General features: G+C 40.6%; 1 protein-coding gene across 4 annotated transcripts in view; it reads right to left on the reverse strand.

The window, feature by feature from the left end:
• LOC148861423 (phospholipase D zeta 1-like) overlaps positions 1-22,263 on the reverse strand; it is a 175,006-nt gene that overhangs the window by 71,061 nt on the left and 81,682 nt on the right. For all 4 annotated transcript variants that reach the window (XR_016112471.1, XR_016112470.1, XM_088982775.1 and 1 more), the window contains exons 7-8: positions 13,506-13,748; positions 13,286-13,402 (exon numbers count right to left, since the gene is read on the reverse strand). Coding sequence is in view for 2 of the 4 variants with exons in the window: in XM_088982775.1 (XP_088838901.1) it covers positions 13,286-13,402; positions 13,506-13,748 (360 nt within the window). In the remaining 2 variants the exon portion in view is untranslated. The remainder of the gene's footprint in view (positions 1-13,285; positions 13,403-13,505; positions 13,749-22,263) is intronic.

Raw genomic sequence — 22,263 nt, forward strand, 5'->3', positions numbered from 1 at the left:
CAAACAATATAGACAGAGGAGAAATTACAACAGTACCCTTATGGTACTAAACCTGAATACATAAACAACTGTCAACACTCCCCCTCAAGTTGGAGCATAGATATCAATCATGCCCAACTTGTCACAAAGATAATGATGTCTGGAAAGGTTTAAACCCTTTGTAAAGATGTCTGCAAGCTGGTTCTCAGAAGTGACATAGGGGGTACACATTTTGCCTGTGATAACTTTCTCTCTAATAAAATGCTTGTCAACTTCGATGTACTTTGTTCTATCATGTAGCACCGGATTGGCAGCAATGCTTATAGCTGCTTTGTTATCACAAAATAGAGTTATAGGTTTGGTCACTGGGAAACCCAACTCCCCCAACAAATTCTTTATCCACATGCCTTCAGCAACCCCGTGGGACATAGAACGATATTCAGCTTCAACACTGGATCTAGCCACCACATTTTGCTTTTTACTCCTCCATGTTGTAGAGAAGATGGGCCGAATGGCCCATAGGTTGCTTATTCCTTCTTGTTATTTATGTTTCTTTTCTGTAATGGGCCTTATTCTGTGTCCATCCTGTCAGTATTAAGTTCTGTGTAAATTCTTGCCCAACTAAGGGCCTCCTTCTAATTGTTCAAATATTTCTAATAAAACAATGTTAGGGGGCTGAGAGAGAGTGAGTTCGAAATCCTCTTCTCAGACCCTCATTACCGAACCCTCAACTCTCTTCTCTTCAGTTTTCTTCACATGTAACAAGGTTCCCTCCTATAAAGGTGCAGTAGCCACTGGTAGACTTTCTGTCACTTTGGGATCCAGCCCAATCTGCATCTGTATAAACTTCAACTTTCAAATGACCGTGCTTTTGAAATAACAAACCAGTACCTGGATACTTCTTTAGATATCGGAGGATTCTCTTTGCTGCTTCAAGATGAGAAGACCTAGGAGCATGCATGTATTGACTGAGGACACCAACAACATATGCAATGTCTGGGCGAGTCATAGAAATGTATAACAATTTCCCTACAAGCCTCTGAAACTGTTTCACATCCTTGAGAGATTCACCACAGTTGTCACCTAATTTATGGTTGGGGCCAATGGGAGAGTCAACTGGCTTCACCCCCATCTTCCTAGTGTCTTGAAGTAAATCTAGGACATATTTCCTTCGAGAAATGAAGATACCCTTCTTTGATCAGGCAACTTCAATTCCAAGGAAGTATCTGGCAGGTCCTAGATCCTTCACTTCAAACTGAGTGGCAAGAAAAAGTTTCAATTTCTGAATTTCATCCTCCCAATCACCAGTAAGAATTATGTCATCCACATAAACAATTAGAGCAGCAATTTTACCTTCTCCTTTTTTCACAAACAGTGTGTGATTTGATTGACATTGCCTGTCTCCTTTCTGCTGAACTGCCACATGGAATCTACTGAACCAGGCTCTTGGTGATTGTTTCAGTCCGTATAAGGACTTCTTCAACATGCACACTTTCTGTTCATTGCCTTGGGCTAGAAAACCAGGAGGTTGAATCATGTACACTTCCTCTTCAAGGTCACCATTCAACAATGCATTCTTGATGTCCAGTTGGTGTAAAACCCAATCCAGATTAGCTGCAAGAGAGAAAAATGACTCTAATGGAATTCATCTCGGAAACGGGGGCAAAAGTTTCTGCATAATCAACTCCATACACTTGAGTAAATTCCTTTGCCAATAAGCGAGCTTTATACCTTTCCACTGTTCCATCAGCCTTACTTCCTTGACTCTGTTTTCTGGTATAATTGCTCTAACAATTTGTAGCCACTGAATCTTGATCAATGATGGAGTTCAAGGGTCAGAGAGATAGTAGTTTTGGAAACCACAGTTATGGTAATGTATCTGAAACCGGGTTTCAGATTACAACTATGAGATTTGATGGGTCAAATTATTTGGAGTGGGCACAATCAGCCATGATGGCTATTGGAGGAAGGGGAAAACTGGGTTACCTCTTGGGAGATGTGAAAGAACCTTCCAAGGAGGACCCAATATACACCAAGTGGGTTCAAGAGAACTATTTAGTTATGGCATGGCTGTGTAATTCCATGCAGCCACATATCAGCCGAAATTACTTGTGGGCAAAGACAACCAAAGAAATATGGGATGTTGTGAAAGAAACCTATTCCCAACCCCTCAATGTTGCTAGAGCCTATGAACTGAAGTGTGAGGTGAACAACCTTAAACAAGGAGAGAAGCCAGTTTCTGTCTACTTCTCTACCTTGAAATCCTTGTGGCATGAGATTGACCATCTGGAGACCCTTGAGTGGGAGAGTCCCAAGGATGCACAGACTCACAGAAAACAAGTTGAGACGAATAGGGTATTTGAGTTTCTGGCTGGTTTGAATCAGAATATGACATTGTGCGACAACAGATATTGACAAGAGATAGTGTGACCCTTTCTCAAGCATATTCCTTGGTGCATAGTGAAGAAACCAGGAGGAAAGTTATGATGCAGCCTCAGCCTTCTTTCCCAGCCTTGACAGCTATTAAACCCAAGCCAGGGGGTGACTCAGAAAGGGATCGGAAGAAGGAAGATAAACGGGATCTGGTATGTGAACATTGCAAGAAACCCAAGCACACAAAAGATACTTGTTGGAAGCTACATCCTCACTTGGTCCCAGCAAAACTGAGAAATAAGAAGGGTAATGCTCATATGGCAGTGAACACTGATTCAACATCCTCATCAGGTACATCCCTGGAGACTTTAGCTGCTGTTCGGGCTGCCCTCATACAGTTGGAAAAGGAAGTTGGAAGTTCAGCTCAGCCATCCCAGTCCCCATCAGCTCCTGCTACATCTGCCTTTGCACATTCAGGTACTCGAGCCTCAGATTACCATGCTTTAGCTCCAGGTAATACTGATCACTGCTGGGTAATAGATTTAGGTGCATCTGACCATATGACTAGCTTGCCATCTTTGTTTACTTCTTATCACTTGTCCTCTGGCCGAGATAGAGTATCCATTTCTGATGGCTCTCTTGTTCCCATTTCGGGCAAGGGGGACATCAAGTTATCGGACACTATCTCTTTATCTTCTGTTTTGCATGTTCCTAAGCTTGATACCAACCTCCTTTCAGTTAGTAGTATTACCAAACACATGAACTGTTCAGTAACCTTTTTCCCTGACCGATGCAGGATTTGGAGACGAGGAAGGTGATTGGAACTGGCCGTGAGACGAGCGGGATCTATCTGCTTGGGGAGATTACCCGACAGGAAGAGTTAGTGGATAAGAAGTCTTTTGTTTCCCAGTTTGTGAGTTTGGTTATGCTTTGGCATAACCGATTAGGTCATTTGTCTTTTAAGTCTTTGAAGAGTCTGTTTCCTGCTTTATTTGAGTCTGTTGAGCTATCAGAGTTGAGGTGTGAGAGTTGTGAGCTTGCCAAACATTGTAGAACCTCTTATTCTTTAAGTAATAAAAGGAGTAATTTCCCTTTTGATATTGTGCATACTGATGTTTGGGGGCCATATCATATCTCTTCTATGGGTGGGTACAGATATTTTCTACTGTTTGTTGATGACCATACCCGGTTTTCTTGGGTATATCTTATGCGTTCTCGGGATGAGCTTCCTGCTCTGACCCAAAACTTCCATCAGATGATTCTCACTCAGTTTGGAACTAAAATCTAAGTCCTCAAATCTGATAATGCAAAGGAATACTTTGCTCAACCATTGACCTCCTACCTTCGTAGCCATGGAGTTATTCACCATAGCACTTGCCCTTATACACCACAGCAGAACGGCGTTGCCGAAAGGAAGAATAGGCATATCTTGGAGGTGGCTAGAAGCATTATGTTTACCTCCAATGTACCTATTCGCTTCTGGGGTGATGCTATCCTCACGGCAGTTTATCTCATTAATTGAGTTCCTTCCCGGGTCCTTAATATGAGAACCCCCTTTTCCCTTCTTTACCCAGACAAGGAGTTGTTCATTGTTCCCCTTAAAACCTTTGGTTGTACCTGTTTCGTCCAGCTTCTCGGGCCTCATCATTCCAAGTTTGACCCTAAGGCCTCCAAATGCATTTTCCTTGGTTATGCACAAACTCAAAAGGGTTATTGCTGCTATGATCCGGTTTCAGGGAAACGGTTTGTCTCTATGGATGTCACCTTCTTTGAGGAGACACCCTACTATCCTAGGGTTTCTCCTCAGGGGGAGAGCAGTAAAAGTGGGGCTGTTTTGAGTTTCTTTCCTCAGGGAGAGAGCAGTGAAAGTGGAAGGGGAGCTGTTTTGAGCAGTGAGAGTGGAAGTGGGGTTGTTCCTTTACCTATTCCACTGGGTAATGAAGGTTGTAGTAGTGAGGGTGGTCAGAGGGAGCCGGAGTTGAGAGTCTATCACAGGCGATGCAGGCAGGTTGATCCTAGTCTTCGGCAGTCCCAGCTAGATTCAGTTCCTTCTGCGGCTCCAGATCCAGAGCCTACTGAGATACCTCTCACTGTTGCCACTTCCCCTCCTGTGGATGACCTTGATCTCCCTATTGCCATTCGCAAAGGGAAACGACATTGCACCACTTCTACAGCTCACAGCATCTCACAGTTCCTATCCTATGATCGTCTATCACCATCTTACCGGTCCTATCTCACTTCCATTGCCGATGTCCCTATTCCAAGAACAGTGCAAGAAGCCTTATCGGTTCCAGAATGGAAAGATGCAATGCAAGTCGAAATGGATGCCCTATTGAAGAATAATACCTGGACACTGGTTGACCCACCAAAAGGAAAGAAACCGGTGGGATGCAGATGGGTATTCACTGTGAAGCATAATGCTGATGGCTCTATTAAAAGATACAAAGCCCGGCTGGTTGCAAAGGGATTCACTCAGGGACTTATGGTATAGACTACTTGGAGACCTTTGCCCCAGTAGCCAAGATGACCACCATTCGAGTTTTGTTATCCCTTGCAGCAAATCATTCTTGGCCCCTGTTTCAGATGGATGTTAAAAATGCCTTTTTGAATGGAGACTTACAAGAAGAGGTTTACATGCAGTTGCCTCCTGGATTCTATGATACAGAGACAGGTAAGAAGGTTTGCCGACTGAACAAGGCATTGTATGGTTTGAAGCAGTCACCTAGAGCCTGGTTTGATAGGTTCAGATTAGCCCTTGGAAGGTTTGCTTATGTACAGGCCCAGTCAGATCATACACTATTCATCAAAAGGATGGAGTCCTCTCTGACACTACTAGTAGTATATGTAGATGATATTGTGGTGATAGGAAATGACAGTCATGAGATTGAGTCTCTCAAGCAGCTCCTTCATCAAGAGTTTGAGGTAAAAGATCTTGGTGCACTACGGTATTTTTTGGGTATTGAGGTTGCTAGATCCAACTAGGGGATTTTTATCTCTCAGAGAAAATATGTTCTAGATTTGTTGGCGGAAACTGGAAAGCTAGGTGTTAAGCCCGCCGATACACCCATCGAACAAAATCACAAGATTAGTGCAGAGGGTGGGGACCCTCTTAAGGACAAAGTTATGTTCCAACAGTTGGTTGGAAAGCTTCTATATCTCTGTCTCACTCGGCTGGAGATCAACTATGCAATTAGTGTTGTCAGCCAGTACATGCACTCCCCTAGAACTTCTCATCTTCTTGCGGCAAAACAAATATTAGCATACTTGAAGAGATGCCCGGGTAAAGGTATATTACTCAAGAACAATAATCACATGAGGGTGGAAGTCTATACAGATGTCGATTGGGCTGGAAGTGTTGATAACAGAAGGTCTACCTCTGGATATTGTGCCCTTGTGGGAGGTAACCTTGTCTCTTGGAGGAGTAAGAAGCAAAGTGTTGTTTCCCGCTCCAGTGCTGAAGCGGAATACAGGTCAATGGCTAATGGAGTGGCTGAAATCTTATGGCTGAGGTCACTACTTGAAGAGTTGGGTATTGACTATGAAAAGCCCTTAATGTTGTATTGTGATAATCAGGCAGCTATTAATATAGCCCACAACCCAGTGCAGCATGACAGAACTAAACATATCGAAGTTGATCGACATTTTGTGCGAGAAAGAGTTATATCACAAGAAGTGTGTCTTCCGTACATCACATCCAATATGTAGCTTGCGGATATCCTCACCAAGGCTGTACCGAGGAAGAAGTTAGAGACAGACCTATCCAAGTTGGGCATGATAGATATCTACTCCCAACTTGAGGGGGAGTGTAGAAAACACTGATGTGGGCCCCACTGCAATGGTCCCCATTGTGTTCATAGGACAGCAGTATTTGTTTCAGTTATAGTAGTGTCAGTTTGAGTCAGTTTGCTAATTCAGCTGTTATTTATTTCAGTTTTTATTTACTTTATTTATTATGTAAGTACCAAGGGCAGATGTGTCCTTTCATCATGTACTAAACATAAACCTATAAATATTAAGAGAGTGGCGGCGGCAGATTGGTCAAGAATCTGTCCCTCCTTTCAGTAACTTGTGTTCTCTTGCTTCTCTTCTATTCTCTCCCTTTTCTCTCATCTTCTTTTCTGTTTTACAAACCTAAAACCTTTTAGGATTCAAGACTGATTACAGTCTTGATCTTCTACTAACTTAAACTCAGATACAATAGACATTTCACTTTCAATAAGATACACCAGAATGACCAAAATACCCCTGACTCGAGCATTCTAATACTCCCCCTCAAGCTGGAGAGTATATATCATATAGTCCCAGCTTGTTACAAAAGTAATCTATTCTTCCCCGAGACAATCCTTTTGTGAAGAGATTTGCCCACTGATTTCTTGAACTCACATGAGATGTAGTTATTACCCCACTTATCACTTTCTCTCTCACAAAGTGACAATCCACCTCAATATGTTTAGTTCTTTCATGGAAGACAGGATTGGATGAGATGTGAATAGCAACTTGATTATCACAATATAGTTTCATGGGTTTGTCAATTGAGAAACCCATCTCCTATAGTAGGTTCTTCAACCATACTAGTTCACATGTGGTATGGGCCATAGCCCTGTATTCTGCTTCCGCACTTCTTCTTGCCACCACTTCTACTTCCACGGCCACTCCCTTTAGTCACTACCAAACCAGATCTATCAGAGAAGGAAGGATGTTCCACCGGCTCAATGGATGTCCTTTTGAGACGGGCAAAAACTTCTTCAAGTGAAGGGAGAGCTGATCCCCCCAATATTTGTGCTCTGACAGGCTCATACTCAGCCTTCAAGCCCACAAGAAACCTAGTCACATCAAGCTGTTCACATTGTTTTTGTTGGATCTAGACATCTGATGTTAGAGGGTGATACATATTTAGCTCATTGCGGATGTTCCTCAAACTTGCATAAAATTCCTCTAAGCTTTGACTTCCTTGCTTCAAATTGAAGTACTCTTGGTACAACTGATATACCCGAGTTGTGTTGTCTTATCCAGAGTACAACTTTTTAGCATGATCCCAGATCTCTTTGGCTGTATCTAGGAACATGAAGTTCACACTAATCTTTGGTTCCATGCTGTTCCAAAGCCATGTCATTATCTATGCATCATCTTGTTCCCAATCACTGAACCCAGGAGAATTAGAGGAAGGTTTCTCCTCCCTCACATGTTTTACTTTCCTCTTGGCCTTTAAGAACACCTCCACAGATTTTGCCCATGGTACATAGTTCTCACCATTCAACTTGATGGATGTCATTTGAACACTTATATAATCTGAAGAAAGCATGATGCTGGTTTTGTTGTCATTCCCATCTACGGAAGAAGCCATCTCCATTATTTCACCTTCAAGTATACAACACAACCACACACTCTTTCAAATGGCATATCTCACTTATAGCACCACCAATCCCAGTTTTAAATACACATTACACACACACACTAAGGCTGAAATCACTCAGTCTTCACATCAAACACCTGGGCTGCACACTGCAAAACCATTCACCACCGCACACTAAGACTGAAATCACTCAGTCTTCACATCAAACACTTGGGTTGCATACTGCAGAACTGATTACATACAAGGTCTAGGACCCAACCACCACTACCACCAATCACCACGACACAACCACCACCAATCTACTGCTGTTGTGAACCTCAGCAGTCGACACCAAGCATATCAGTCACACCAAGAGGAGTACGACTGAAATGCATATCAGTCACACCAAGCATCACCACAACCAACTTTTGAAGCAACAAGAAAACATTTACAGTCCCTTACTTGGACAAACAATAGTAGTCTTCATACCTGTCTACATTCAACCCTCTTCGATACTGAATAGAGGGTTTAGTATACCACTTCAACGACCACCACAGCAACGATTGGAGGCATTCTCACCTCTAGACCCACAAAACGATAGCTCCTTTTCAGCCCCTTATCGAACCTCCACTCAGGTCAATCGAAAAAGAAGAAGACGACTGTGAAAGCTGGCGGTGAACGCAGAAAGAGAACAGCAACAAGAAAAAAATAAGGATACGACCTTACAGCTCTGATACCGTGAATAAACCCTAGTTGATTCTAGGTTAAAGCAGAGAAGAAGGAAGAAGAAAGAAAAGAGAAAGAAGGAGAAGAATGTTCGGCCATACTAGAAGAGAGAAAAGTGAAAGTCACCCTCTCCTAGCCGACCCACTTGACTTTTATTCATAAAACTTAAGTTACAAGAAAGACAATGTTGTCCCTCATAGAAGATGGGACACATAACTTAAACTCAGATACAGTAGACATTTCACTTTCATTAAGATACACCAGAATGACTAAAATACCCCTGACTCGAGCATTCTAACACATTCTTTGGGAGTTATTTGATTCATTACAAAAACTAATTACATTGAAATCCCTCCAGCACCACGGGCCATCCCACAAACCTTGTATTCTATACAACACCTCCCACATTTCATTCCTTTCTCTATAAGTATTTGGCCCGTAGACATTAGTTAACACCCAAGTGAATCCATCCACCACATTTTTAAATTTTAAAGACAGAGAATCTCCCTATAAGTTCTTCCACTGATTCTACAACATCCTCCCTCCAAAAAGTAACTATCCCGAATGAGGCTCCCCAAGAGGGAGCTGAAGCCCAGCAAACTCCTCTTGATTTCCACACACTTCTGACCCATCTTCTATCTAATTCTGCCAACTTGGTTTCCTGTAACAAGACTATATCAGGTTTCTCTCTTCTTAATAAGTCTTTAAATGCCCTTCATTTTCTTGCACTCCCTAATCCTCTCACATTCCAATTAATGATTTTCATTTTCAAAAGCCCCTTTCTAACACAGTTCCACCTTACAAAGAACCTTCCTTATTTCTCCTCTTCCACTGAACTTGATATCGCCCTCTATATCTGAGATTAGTCTCTCCACCTCTGATCTCATCTTCTTTTTCCTTTTCGTATTCCCCTCTGTCTTCTTATCCGACCCATTGACTTCACCCACCTCCTCCCCCAATCTAGAACTTCTGTGACGGTCCTTGTTCTGAGGAGTTGCTTCTTGTTCCCCGCCATCTAATCCTTCCTTTTCTTTATACTCCTCCTGTAATGCACAGATCTGCTCCCATATTCTTTCTAATTCTTCCTCCTACTTTTTCTTAACCTCCATCTCTATCTCACTCCACTCACCTTTACCAATGCTATGATCTCTACTTTTCTCCCCACCTAAGGTTTCCTCTCGGGATGCTGGAGTATCTGTTTCAAGCACAGTAAGCACATCAGTAACTAAAACTGAATGGACAAAAATACCTGCATTGTTGGGGACTAGGTGAACTTCTTCCGAGGGAGAGGGACCGGCATAGGGAGGCAAGTCTAATTCTAATCCTGTTTCATGTGTTTGGATCTGCATAGGAGATTTTTTAGAGGAAGTCAACAACTTGTCGGCTTCAGCAACTGAGTTAGTCTTCCACTACTGTCAGGCTTCAGGCAATACATTACAAACCATTCCGGTAGAGTCTTTCCCTTCCAAACCAAAAACCTGTTCTTCCTGGGCTAGGGGGCTAATCTCCCTTGCGGGTAGAAGCAAAACCTGAGTCCCAGTCATAGTTTCCTTTGGTCGTTCCATCGTATTCATCGGACCTCCCTCAAAGCTTTGAGAACCAGCACCCTCATCCTCCTAAAACAAAACTTCTGTTCCGAAGTTATCTTCCTCAGTTATGTCCTTCGATTTGCTTAGATCGATGCTACCTTAGGCTCATTGAATCATCTAAATTAGAATCACTGTAATCTTCATCATCAGAAAGAAAGTCCTTCCTAATCTCCTCTAAACCACTTCGTCTAATGCATCTTGGGTTGCGCTTTTCTGGCGATAGTTTGTTTAGCCTGCCATCGCAATCCATTGCAACGAGCCTCCAAAAAAAGCAGAGGTCGAACTTCCAAGTCCTCAGTCTATTGGGCTCAAAGAGGAAGAAAATAGATGGTAATTACCATCTATCGAAGGAACACCCTTAGTCATGTGACTTTTTAAAGTTTGTTCTTTTAATTTCGGCCCCTGAAATGGGCTAACTATGTCCACCTGGCCCACCTTATATGGGCGAAATGAATTTGGCCCATTTAGAACTTCCACCCCTGGTCTTTTGTAGAAGCCTCCTTTAGATGGCTCAACACCCACCATTCCCGATTTAGATGGCCCATATTTTGGGTTCCGGGGCCACCAAAATTTTCAAATAGGTGCATTTGAAAATTTTGAATTGGCGCCACTAGTAACTGCTTGGGCATAAGATTTGTTAGAGGCCCAACAAATACCTTGTTGAATACATTTAAGACTTTCCTCCTGCAATGCTTTTGGACCTCTCAAATTTTGTTCGCCCTTTTTTGTATAACTCTTTTTTTCTTGCAGGTCCTCCAATCCTTTGCTGCCACGAAGGAATTCATCTTCAACCTTCCAAGCTTCTCTCCACAGTTCAGCTTCCATGGAGGAAGCCAACCAAACCTCCATGAACGCTCCTTCTACCTTCACGTTCACGTTCCTGGGAATATCGTCAGACTTGACTCCATTCAACTATAATGCTGCAGACCTGAGGTCTCCCCAGAATACACTAGCCAGTTTTGCTCCACACAACACTGCTATTGTTTCTGCGACTTCATCCTTCCAAAGATGGAATAGTAAACCCACAATACACATTACCACCCCATTTAGAATCGAGGAATCCTTCAAGTTTGAAGGAGACCATCTGAAAATATTAATCGAGCCAAGATCACCCTGCAAAGATACAGCCTCAACTCCTACTTTATTTTCCAGTGGATCCAGCAAGGCTTTGCATGTATCAAAGGGTGTTAGGATATATTCGGTTATCAACTTCAAATGTTTTGTCAATAAAACAGCAATTTCCTTCCACCCTCTAGTTGGTTTATCGACTTCAACAATCAACTTGCTTGTCCAATCTCCTTTTTCAGCTGTTATAGTTGAAAAACAACCCACTTGATGTATGTTACTGTTTGAGATTAGATGCAAATCAGAACAAAACAAACAAGAAAGGAAGAGAAGAGAGAACTGGCGGCAATGAGTGTTAGAGAGTAAGAGGTTCGAACATAACCATTCTCTAACATTCTAAACATCTTATTAATAAGTTAATCTTTGATAAATTACAGAGAGGCCCTTGAGTGGGCAGGAAAATATAAAAAACAGAACATTACAGAGTATAGGCCCAGAATAAGGCCCACAACAAAGAGAAACATAACATAACATGAAATGACAGTCTATGGGCCATTCAGCCCATTTTCTCTACAGTTACTAACAGAGCTGCGTTATTTCCGGTTTGCACCAAGGTAGAATCAAATTGCCTAGGGGATTTGAGATTGACTTCTATTCCTGAAATCTCCTGTTTTTCCTTCTTCTTTTCTGTACCTCTTTTCTGTTCTACTTTCATTCTTGATGAAGTTTAGTTATTAATGTTGGACAAAACTAGCACTGAGTGAGGATACCAGGTGGAAGGCAAATGACTAAAGTTTCAGGGGTGAATACTGGTCTGTAATAATAAAAATGAAATGATAGACTTTGATCTGTAGATGAAGTAAATTACAAATAGTAATATATACTAAGGGAGAGAAAATAATAGAAAGCAAGAAAAAGGAATCCAAATTCAGTTCCATGGAAGCAAAGTAGCAGGAAAGAAAAACTTGTAGAGAAGCTAACAAAGCTATAGTAAAAATTTTCATATAAGAAAATGGAATAAATATTGCACGAGATTATCCAGGGCTGGCATGTCAGTGGACTCAGTAAAAGAGGAAGAGCAGATCTGAGCATGGGAAGAGAGAACCAGAAGATTTTTTGACAACCAGGAAAAGGATGTTTCAGAAGTTATTAGGTGTGCAGTGGCTATGACTTTCCATGGTTGTGGGTGATGAAAGAATTGAAGAATATGAACTATCTGGAAATGATTTCTAGGAAAACACTTTTTGCTTAAAATGTCAATGTACAGAGAGTGATTTTGTACAGTTACTCACTGTATAGAACTGAAGCAGAACCTGATTGTACTTAGATATCAAATTTTTGGAAAAGTTAATACAATGACACTTTACCTTTTAAAAAAATAGAATAATTATTTGGATTTAAAGAGAACAGTATATCACATTTTATAGATAAAAGAAACATGGGGAGAACTATCAGGGAGTAAAATAAAGAGAAACCCCACATTGTTCCCTTTGATCAATTCTAAGGAGAATATCTGCAAAGCTATGTTTAAATAGTTCAGTCTCTCCAATTTATGATCAAATGAACAAAACAACACATTAGACTACCAACCAAAAGAAGAAACATTTTCTAAGCTTGAAGCTCTAATACTCCTAATTTTTCATCACTTGCTTTCTAGTTGTTTGTATATTCCAGTTCTTAACCCTAGTACTTGAATTAATTTTGTCATTTTCCAAATCCTAATTTCAATATCTATAGCAAATTTAACCAGCCTAGATTTTGCTTCTATTTTACTCAAAAACCCTCAAGTCTCATTCTTATACGGTTATACCCTATTTAATCAGCCCTAACTATTGCTTTACTCTTTTTGTTTCGTCATTCCATGTGCAACTGAAATCCTATCCTTTATAAGAAAAATGCAACAACTCTTTTGAGAACTTATGGTATTTGTTGGAATCTCCATAAACTTTTAAACTGTATCCAGAAAATCCAATAAATATAAAGTTACTTTATAAGTTTGTTTTACAACAAATTTATTAAGCAGGTAACCCTAGAAATCTACCCATGCATACATTTGTAGCATTTGTCTATCGCCATAGCTTTACATCATAATCCTCACCACTGTGACCTTGGAATGGTTGTTCCGAAAGGATAACAAAAAAACAATGAGGCCATCCTAAAGATTTAGTGGCACAATATTAAAGCGAAGACAAAAAGATTTCAAGAAAAGGAAAATAAGAACCTGAACCCCTTGCTTTGCTTTTGCTTCTAACAGAGCATCAAGCCGAGATGATCCATGAGCATGGAAAGGACGTCGTAGATACAGTTCGGGGCACAGCCACCAATCAGTAATGAATATCTGCAAGAAAATTACAGCAATCATCATTCATTGAGTCAATTTGCAATGAGAGGTAATGTAGGCTTAAATTTTTCAACTGCATGCCAACAGAAGAAAAACAAACCTCTGATTTTGCTTCCTCAATTGATGAAGCAATTGCTTCAAATGCAGCTTCACCATCTACAAACCATTGAGCCTGACTACCATCTTCAGTCAAGCCCCTTGGTGGAGCAAAAGAACCAAAGCGGTGAAGATGGCACCAGCCCTCAGGAGGCCTTAATCCAGCATCATTAATTGCAGCAACCCAGTCTCTAGCTTTAGCATTACTCCTAGTTCTTAATTTTATGCTCCTGTTTCCACAAGACACCTGAAATTTTCAAGTATTGATTAGGTCGTATCTTACCAGAATGACTTCATTGCAGAGAAAACTGCATCCTTTAAATAATTATATACTTGAGGCCAACTTCTTGATTTTCTCCCTGAAAAAAGGTTTTTTATACTTTTTTCAGGGGCATTTAGGTAATGGAAATGCAAAAGGTGTGAAAAGCTTATATCTTAAGGTACAAACCTTGGAGAATCAAGCCTGAAGATGTAAGGAACAATCCTTACACCTCACCTTAAAGCTGTATTTGATATTTTGATTTGATAGAAAATAAGAGATAAACAAAAAATTGAGGGGACATTCTCAAGGAATTTCCCAAATTTCTTTAATAATGCCCCTCAATTCTCTCTCTCTCTCTCTTATTTTCTATCAATCCAAACATAGCCTAAGGTTTTTTAAGAATGTTTACCTCACTCATTGGTCAAAAATAGGGTATTTGTCACATGAATGAGAATCAGATCTTTTTTTGAACTGTTGTGTTGGTTTTGTCAATTCCAAGTTAGAGATGGTTCTTAGCAATCTTGAAATGATAGAAAAATACCCCTTTATAAGAACATGTGTACACTGAGGAGCTTGTTTCGTGCGTACGACCTACACACAAGAATTGGACACCGCCTTCAACCCAAGAGCTTAAGCTATTAGGTAGTGGGGCAATCCTTATACACAAGTCCTTTGCAATGTGGTACTCATGCCCTCACATGTGCATCTCAACAATCTCCCCCTCAAGTGTGATTGTATTTTGATTCACATCAAGCATTCCCTTTTGGAAGCTGTTACTGTCAACTAATATAAAATAGAAGAGAAAATCAAGAAGAAAATAAGAAGAAATAGAGAAAACACCAAGATTTAATGTGGTTTGGCTTGGTAGCTTACATCCACAAGAAGAGAGGGAAAAATCCACTATTAGAACAAGAGATACATGGCTGACCTCTCTACAGACTCACAAAAAAATAAACTCTCACTCAACCCTAATCTCACACAACCAATGGCTTAAATAAGCAAAAGACCCTAATATATCAGATCATATAGGTCCCTCTTCCTCCCATAAACACATACAAGTCCCCAAAATTTATCAACATTACAAATATACCCCCGTAACCTCCAACAGTTATCATATCACTATGTTTTGTCACACACAAACCAATCACCTGTCAAAGCACACTCAACGTAGGTGGAGTAATTAGAGTTCAGAAACCACTCGTGTTAACTACTCAAAAATGGGGAAATTGGCAAAGTCATGGGAATCATCACATGCATCTATTAATACTTGCACCTAATTGAACCTTCAGCTCTGATACCACTGTTGTGCATTTTGGGGGTTGCAACAAACACCGAGGGAACTCATTTCGCGTGTAGGACTTCATCACAAGAATTGAACACCACCTTCAACCCAAAAGCTTAAGCTGTTAGGCTGTGGCCAATCCTTATAATATAAGCCGTTTACGTCTCTTGTTTCATTCCAATGTGAGACTCATGAACTCACATGTTCATCCCAACAGAAATTATAGATTACAACTCAGCCTTGGACAATCCGATTCTAGCTGATACCTTACCACCCCTGCTCTTTGCCAAAACATTATCACTTCTAGGCATCCATAAATGAGCTATTCAAATTGGTACGCAAAGAATGTGCCTGTCTCATCATCAGCTTGAATTTCCAATGGATCATGCCTTGGTTCTTCATCCAATAGATTATGTTTGCCAGTCTCCCTCCACCTCCACATCCTTCATTATTTTCGAATTCATTAGTTTTAAACCTTGAGTTATAGCATGCAGTTCAGCCCTTAAAGAATTGCCAAATCCAATCAGACTAGAAAAGCTGACAAGTATTTTCCTATTGTGATCCCTAACAAAACCTCAGTACCTAACTCTCCCAAAATTTCAAGGTAACACCCATCAAAGTTGAATTTAAGATTATCCACTGTTGGTGTAGTCCAGCAAACTGTCCTTTGCGGTCTTCTCACTTCAATCCAAAAATAATTTTGCACCACCTTAGAACATTGTTTAGGGTGATGCCTTGGAAGTTGTTGAGAGGGGCGTTTAAGTAAGGGCATGGTTTAAAGTATCGATACACCCTGATACGCCAGTAGGGGTGTATTGATACTTTTTACCCCATACTTTATTTTTTAAGATTTTTCAAAATTTTAGTTTTATATAATTTAATATTCTTTAATAAATAAAAAAGACTGTTTTCATAAAAATATCTTTAAATAGGTGTATTGGAAATGCAAAGATATGATATGATACACCTGATACGGGGCATATCGTATCTACACTTTGAATCTCAAGGGTAATGGTTTTGGAGGGCATATTCATAATTTGCATAATCTAGTTTATTTTCTAATAGGGCTATGCCCTGTATCTCTTTGGCTTCTTTGAAACTTTTCTCTCTTATTCTTCTACTCTTCTCTCTTTCTTCTTTTATTCTTTTCTTCTTTCTTCCTTGTGAATAAACCCTAGTTGATTCTAGGTCAAAGTAGAGAAGAAGAAAGAAGAAAGAAAAGAGAAAGAAGAAGAAGAGTGTTCGGCCAGACTAGAAGAGAGAATATAAAAAATCACTCTCCTAGCCGACCCACTTGAATTTTATTCATAAAACTTAGAGTTACAAGAAAGACTATTTTGTCCCTCATAGAAGATGGGACACATAACTTAAACTCAGATACAATAGACCTTTCACTTTCAAGAAGATAAACCAGAATGACCAAACTACCCCTGACCGAGCATTCTAACACTCCCCCTTAAGCTGGAGAGTATATATCATATAGTCCCAGCTTGTTACAAATGTAATCTATTCTTCCCTGAGACAATGCCTTTGTGAAGAGATCTGCCCACTGATTTCCTAAGCTCACATGAGATGTAGTTATACTCAACTTATCACTTTCTCTCTCACAAAGTGACAATCCACCTCAATATGTTTAGTTCTTTCATGGAAGACGGGATTGGATGAGATGTGAACAACAGCTTGGTTATCACAGTATAGTTTCATGGGTTTGTCAATTGAGAATCCCATCTCCTGTAGTAAGTTCTTCAACCATACTAGTTCACATGTGGTATGGGCCATAGCCCTGTACTCTGCTTCTGCACTACTTCTTGCCACCACTGTTTGCTTCTTGCTCTTCCAAATTACAAGATTGCCACCCAGGAAGGTACAATACCCTGTGGTTGATCTCCTGTCTGATATGGAGCCAGCCCAGTCAACATCTGTGCTACCCTACTATCTCAAGAGTTCCTCCCTTTTGGTATAACAAACCACGATCTGGAGCACCCTTTAGGTACCTAACAATTCTCATAACAGCTTCCTAGTGAGGAACCCGAGGATGTGGCATAAACTGACTCACCACACTCACAACAAATGATATATCTGGTTGGGTAATGGTCAGGTAGTTCAACTTTCCCACCAACCTTCTATATCTTCTAGGATCATCAAACTCTTCACCTACATCCACACTTAACTTGGCATTGAGTTCCATAGGAGTCTCTACTGGTTTAGCACCTAACAACCCTGTTTCTTCAAGTAGATCAAGAATATATTTTCTCTGACATAGGTTGATCCCCTGTTTTGACATCGCAACCTCTATTCCTAGGAAATACATTAGCTTCCCCAGATCTTTCGTATTGAAGTGATCCTATAAGAATTTTTTTAGCTTATCAATTCCATTGTTGTCACTTCCAGTTATGACAATATCATCCACATACACGACTAGCAAGATTTTCCCATCCTTTGAGTTATAGCTAAACACAAAATGATCAACCTGACACTGTTTCATCCCAAAGGCCTTCACCACTTCACTGAACCTGCCAAACCATGCACGTGGAGATTGTTTCAGTCCATAAATTGCCTTTTTGAGCCTGCACACCTTACCAGCCTCCCCCTGAGCAACAAACCCTGGTGGTTGCTCCATATACACCTCCTCAACAAGATCACCATGTAGGTAGGCATTTTTTATGTCAAGTTGTACGAGAGGCCAATCATACATAGCAGCTAATGAGATCAACACCCAAATTGAACCAATTTTAGCCACAGGAGAAAATGTCTCCATATAGTCCACACCATATAACTGAGAATAGCCCTTGGCCACTAACCTTGCCTTCAATCGTTCCACACTGCCATCAGGAAAATGCTTCACTATATAGACCCATTTACACCCAATAGTGTGCTTACCAGGAGGAAGAGTGGTGAGTTCCCACGTGTGATTATGTTGTAGAGCAGAGAGTTCTTCTTCCATGGCTTGCCGCCACCCTAGGGAGGCAAGGGCTTCCTGTACAATCTTGGGAATGGGAACTAATGAGAGTAATGATATAAACTTGCAATGAGAAGCAGAAAGGTGAGCAGTGGAAACATAGTCTGAAATGGGATGAGAAGTAGAAGTGCGCTTACCTTTCTGCAAAGCAATAGGGAGATCAAGATCTGAGGGAGGAGCAGGAGCAGGATCTGTCGACAGGTGCTGAAGTGGAGGAGGGGCTGAAGCACTTCTGCGGGTATACACTTGAGTAATTGGCGGCCTCTCTATAGTAACAGGCATATGATGTGCATCGGCAGTAGGAATGGAAGCTACGGGAAGAGTGTCCACAACTGGTACAGGGAGAGGAACCACAGGGGGAGAAAAAGAGACTCCGGCATCTGAGAAAAATGGAACTGATTCAAAGAAGGTGACATCAGAGCACACAAACAATTTATGAAATTTTGGGTTATAACACTTATACCCTTTCTGAGTTCTTGAGTAGCCAAGAAAAATACACTTCGTAGCTCAACCATGTAGCTTGTCTACTCCAAGCCCCAAGTGTTGAACAAAGCAAACACAACCAAAGACTCTTGGGGTGAGAGGAAATGGAGACAAAGTGGGAAACAACACCACAAATAAGAGATGTAGAACCATTAGAAGTGTAACTGTATGAGATGTGGAGGAGCGAGAAAGGGAAAAAAATACATCAAGAGTCCCAGACATATGGTCCGAGGCTCCGGAATCAATGATCCTAGGTGAGGCTTTGGAAACTAAGCAAGTCATACCTGAATGGGCAAGTGTAGTTGTGTTCTACTGAGATGTTTGAAGGAACTGCTCATATACTGCCTGTGGTACACTCACCATTTCTGACCCGGAAGCACAAGCGGGTGTGGAGGAGGGTGGGGCAGTTTACTGGCTTTCAGTAATTGTGCTACTACTCTTAGATGTAGCATGGTTAGCCCAAGTGTTGGGTGGACCAATGAAATCATAGCAGAAATTAACTGTGTGCCCCTCAAGCCACAATGTGTACATTTTCTCTAAGCCTCCAATCTGGCCCTCAGCCTCCAATCCGGCCACTAGCCCGGTTAAACATGTGTCCACCATGGTTGCTTGGAGGGCCACTGCTGCCACCACCACTTCTACTTCCACGGCCACTCCCTTTAGTCACTACCAAATCAGATCTATCAGAGAAGGAAGAATGTTCTACCGGCTCAATGGATGTCCTCTTAAGACGGAAAAAAATTTCTTCAAGTGAGGGGAGAGCTGATCCCCCCAATATCTGTGCTCTAACAGGCTCATACTCAGCCTTCAAGCCCACAAGAAACCTAGTCACATCAAGCTGTTCACGTTGCTGTTGTTGGATCTGGATATCTGATGTTAGAGGGTGATACACATTTAGCTCATTGCGGATGTTCCTCAAACTTGCATAATACTCTTCTAAGCTTTGACTTCCTTGCTTCAAATTGAAGTACTCTTGGTATAACTGATATACCCTAGTCGTATTGTCTTGTCCAGAGTATAACTTTTTAGCATGATCCCAGATTTCTTTGGCTGTATCTAGGAACATGAAGTTCACACTAATCTTTGGTTCCATGTTGTTCCAAAGCCATGTCATCATCTGTGCATCATCTCCTTCCCAATCACTGAACGCAGGGCAATCAGAGGAAGGTTTCTCCTCTCTCACATGTTTTACTTTCCTCTTGGCCTTCAAGAACACCTCCACAGATTTTGCCCATGGTACATAGTTCTCACCATTCAACTTGATGGATGTCATCCGGTTTTGTTGTCATTCCCATCTGCAAATGAAACCATCTCAATTATTTCACCTTTGAATATACACCACAATCTCACACTCTTCACAAGACTTATGTCACTTATGATACCACCAACTCCACCTTCTTCAACTGCACATTACACACTACACTCTAAAGATGAAATCATTCAGTCAACACATCAAACACTTGGACTGCATACTGCAGAACTGATTATACACAAGGTCTAGGAGTTCACTTTTAAGCATTTAGAATCATAGATATGTCAGCCACCACAACACAACCATCACCACACCATTGCGGTTGTGGACTTCAGCAGTCTAACTCTTCTTTCAGCACACATGCGAGCAAGAAAACAAAGGAACATGACTGATATGTGTATCAGTCTCACCCAGCACCACAACAACTAACTTTTGAAGCACAAAAAATTAGCATTCACAGTCCATTTCTGAGCACATGACAGCAGTGTCCATACCTGTATACGTCCAGCCCTCTTCATACACTGAATAGAGGGTCTAGTATACCACTTCAACGACCACCACAGCACCGGCCAGAGGCATTCTCACCTCCAGGCCCTCAAAATGGAAACTCCTTTTCAGCCCTTTATCGAGTCTCCAATCAGGTCAGTTGTAGGATGATGAAACCTACTGTGAAGCTGGCGGCGAACCTAGGAAGAAGACAGCAGCAAGAAAACACGAGACCTTCATGCTCTGATACCATGTGAATAAACCCTAGTTGATTCTAGGTCAAAGTAGAGATGAAGAAAGAAGAAAGAAAATAGAAAGAAGAAGAAGAGTGTTTGGCCAGACTAGAAGAGAGAATATGAAAAATCACTCTCCTAGCCGACCCACTTGAATTTTATTCATAAAACTTAGAGTTACAAGAAAGACTATTTTGTCCCTCATAGAAGATGGGACACATAACTTAAACTCAGATACAATAGACCTTTCATTTTCAAGAAGATAAACTAGAATGACCAAAATACCCCTGACCGAGCATTCTAACATTCCTTAAATCATATGGTCAGAAAGTCCTCCTATCATGGAAACCCTAGCCTTTGATCGGGTATAGTTTTAGACAATGGTTTCTATTAACAGCAAGGAACCCAATAAAAGAAGGGAAAAGTAGAGGAGAGAAGGAGGAAGGAGAATCAATTAGGAGTTGAAAAATTAGGCTAGTGACGCCATCCATTCTTTTTTATAAAAGACGACAGCCCAGTACACGAGGCTCCCACCAATGCAAGGTCTAGGGAGGGATAAATGATGCAATGGAGCAACCCAACAATTGTGCCAAGGCCCACCCTTAGCCATTCTTTTTATATTAAGAAGAAAAAATAAAAGAATAAAATGACAATAGTGCCCTTGTAGCACCTATAGAGATAAAACAATAAAAAACAGCATACAACACTCCCCCTCAAGTTGGGGCGTAGATCTCTATCATGCCCAACTTGTTACAAAGATCATTGTGCTGCAGGTGAAAAAGCCCCTTAGGCCATGTTTGGTTTGCTGCTTAGGGCCTCATTTTTCAATTCTTGCTTATTCTGGACAAGAATGAGCAAGAATGAATAACATTAAAGTGTTTGGTTACAAAATTCTTGCCATCAACCTCATTCTTTTCAGAATGAAAAATCAGCAAATAACACAAAGATTGAGGTAGTTTGCATCATGAAAAATAACCATGCCCCATCTTGCCCATTTTCATTCTTTAAAGGAACTCTAAGCCAGCAATTAGAAACCGCCACCATAAAAACACTTTTATGAAAGTACTTTTATTAGAGCACTTTTATAAAAGTACTTTTACATGAAAGCACTTTTACAAAAGTAAAGTACTTCTACGAAAGCACCTTTATAAAAGTATGTTTACAAAAGCACTTTTATAAAAGCACTTCTATGAAAAGTACTTTTATGAAAGCACTTTACAAAAGTACTTTTATAAAAGCACTTTTACAGAAGTACTTTCATAAAAGTACTTATACGAAAGCATTTTTACAAAATCACTTTTACGAAAGCACTTTTATGAAAGTATTTTTATCAATGTACTTTTATGAAAACACATTTACAAAAGCAATTTTACCGAAGTACTTTTACAAAAGTGCTTTTATTCATTCACTTTGGATTTAATTGGATCAAATCTAGTCCATTTGCATTTTAATTGGACTAGATGGGATTGTAGTAGGTATTGTAGTTTTTTATATATTTTCTAGATTTCTTATGTTATTTTGGTGTTTGATTGAATTTGGATTGGATTGAACCCAATTTGGTCCATTTACATTTTATTTGGACTAGATTGGACTTGGTTTGTATGGGTTTGGTCCAGTCCATTTATAAATGGACCAATATTGGGTTGAACCAGATTGGACCAAATCTAGTCCAATTGACAACCCTACCAGTAAGCATCTATGTTGATGACCTAGGCCGGTGGTTTATGACAGCTAACACAATTTTTTTTTAAGAATGAAAATGAGCAACGGAAGGCACTTGTCAGTTTGAAAATAATTCATTTTTT

This window comes from Nelumbo lutea, chromosome 4 (genome assembly GCF_056320005.1).
Source record: "Nelumbo lutea isolate HS-2025 chromosome 4, American lotus-T2T, whole genome shotgun sequence".
Classification (NCBI taxonomy): Eukaryota; Viridiplantae; Streptophyta; class Magnoliopsida; order Proteales; family Nelumbonaceae; genus Nelumbo; species Nelumbo lutea.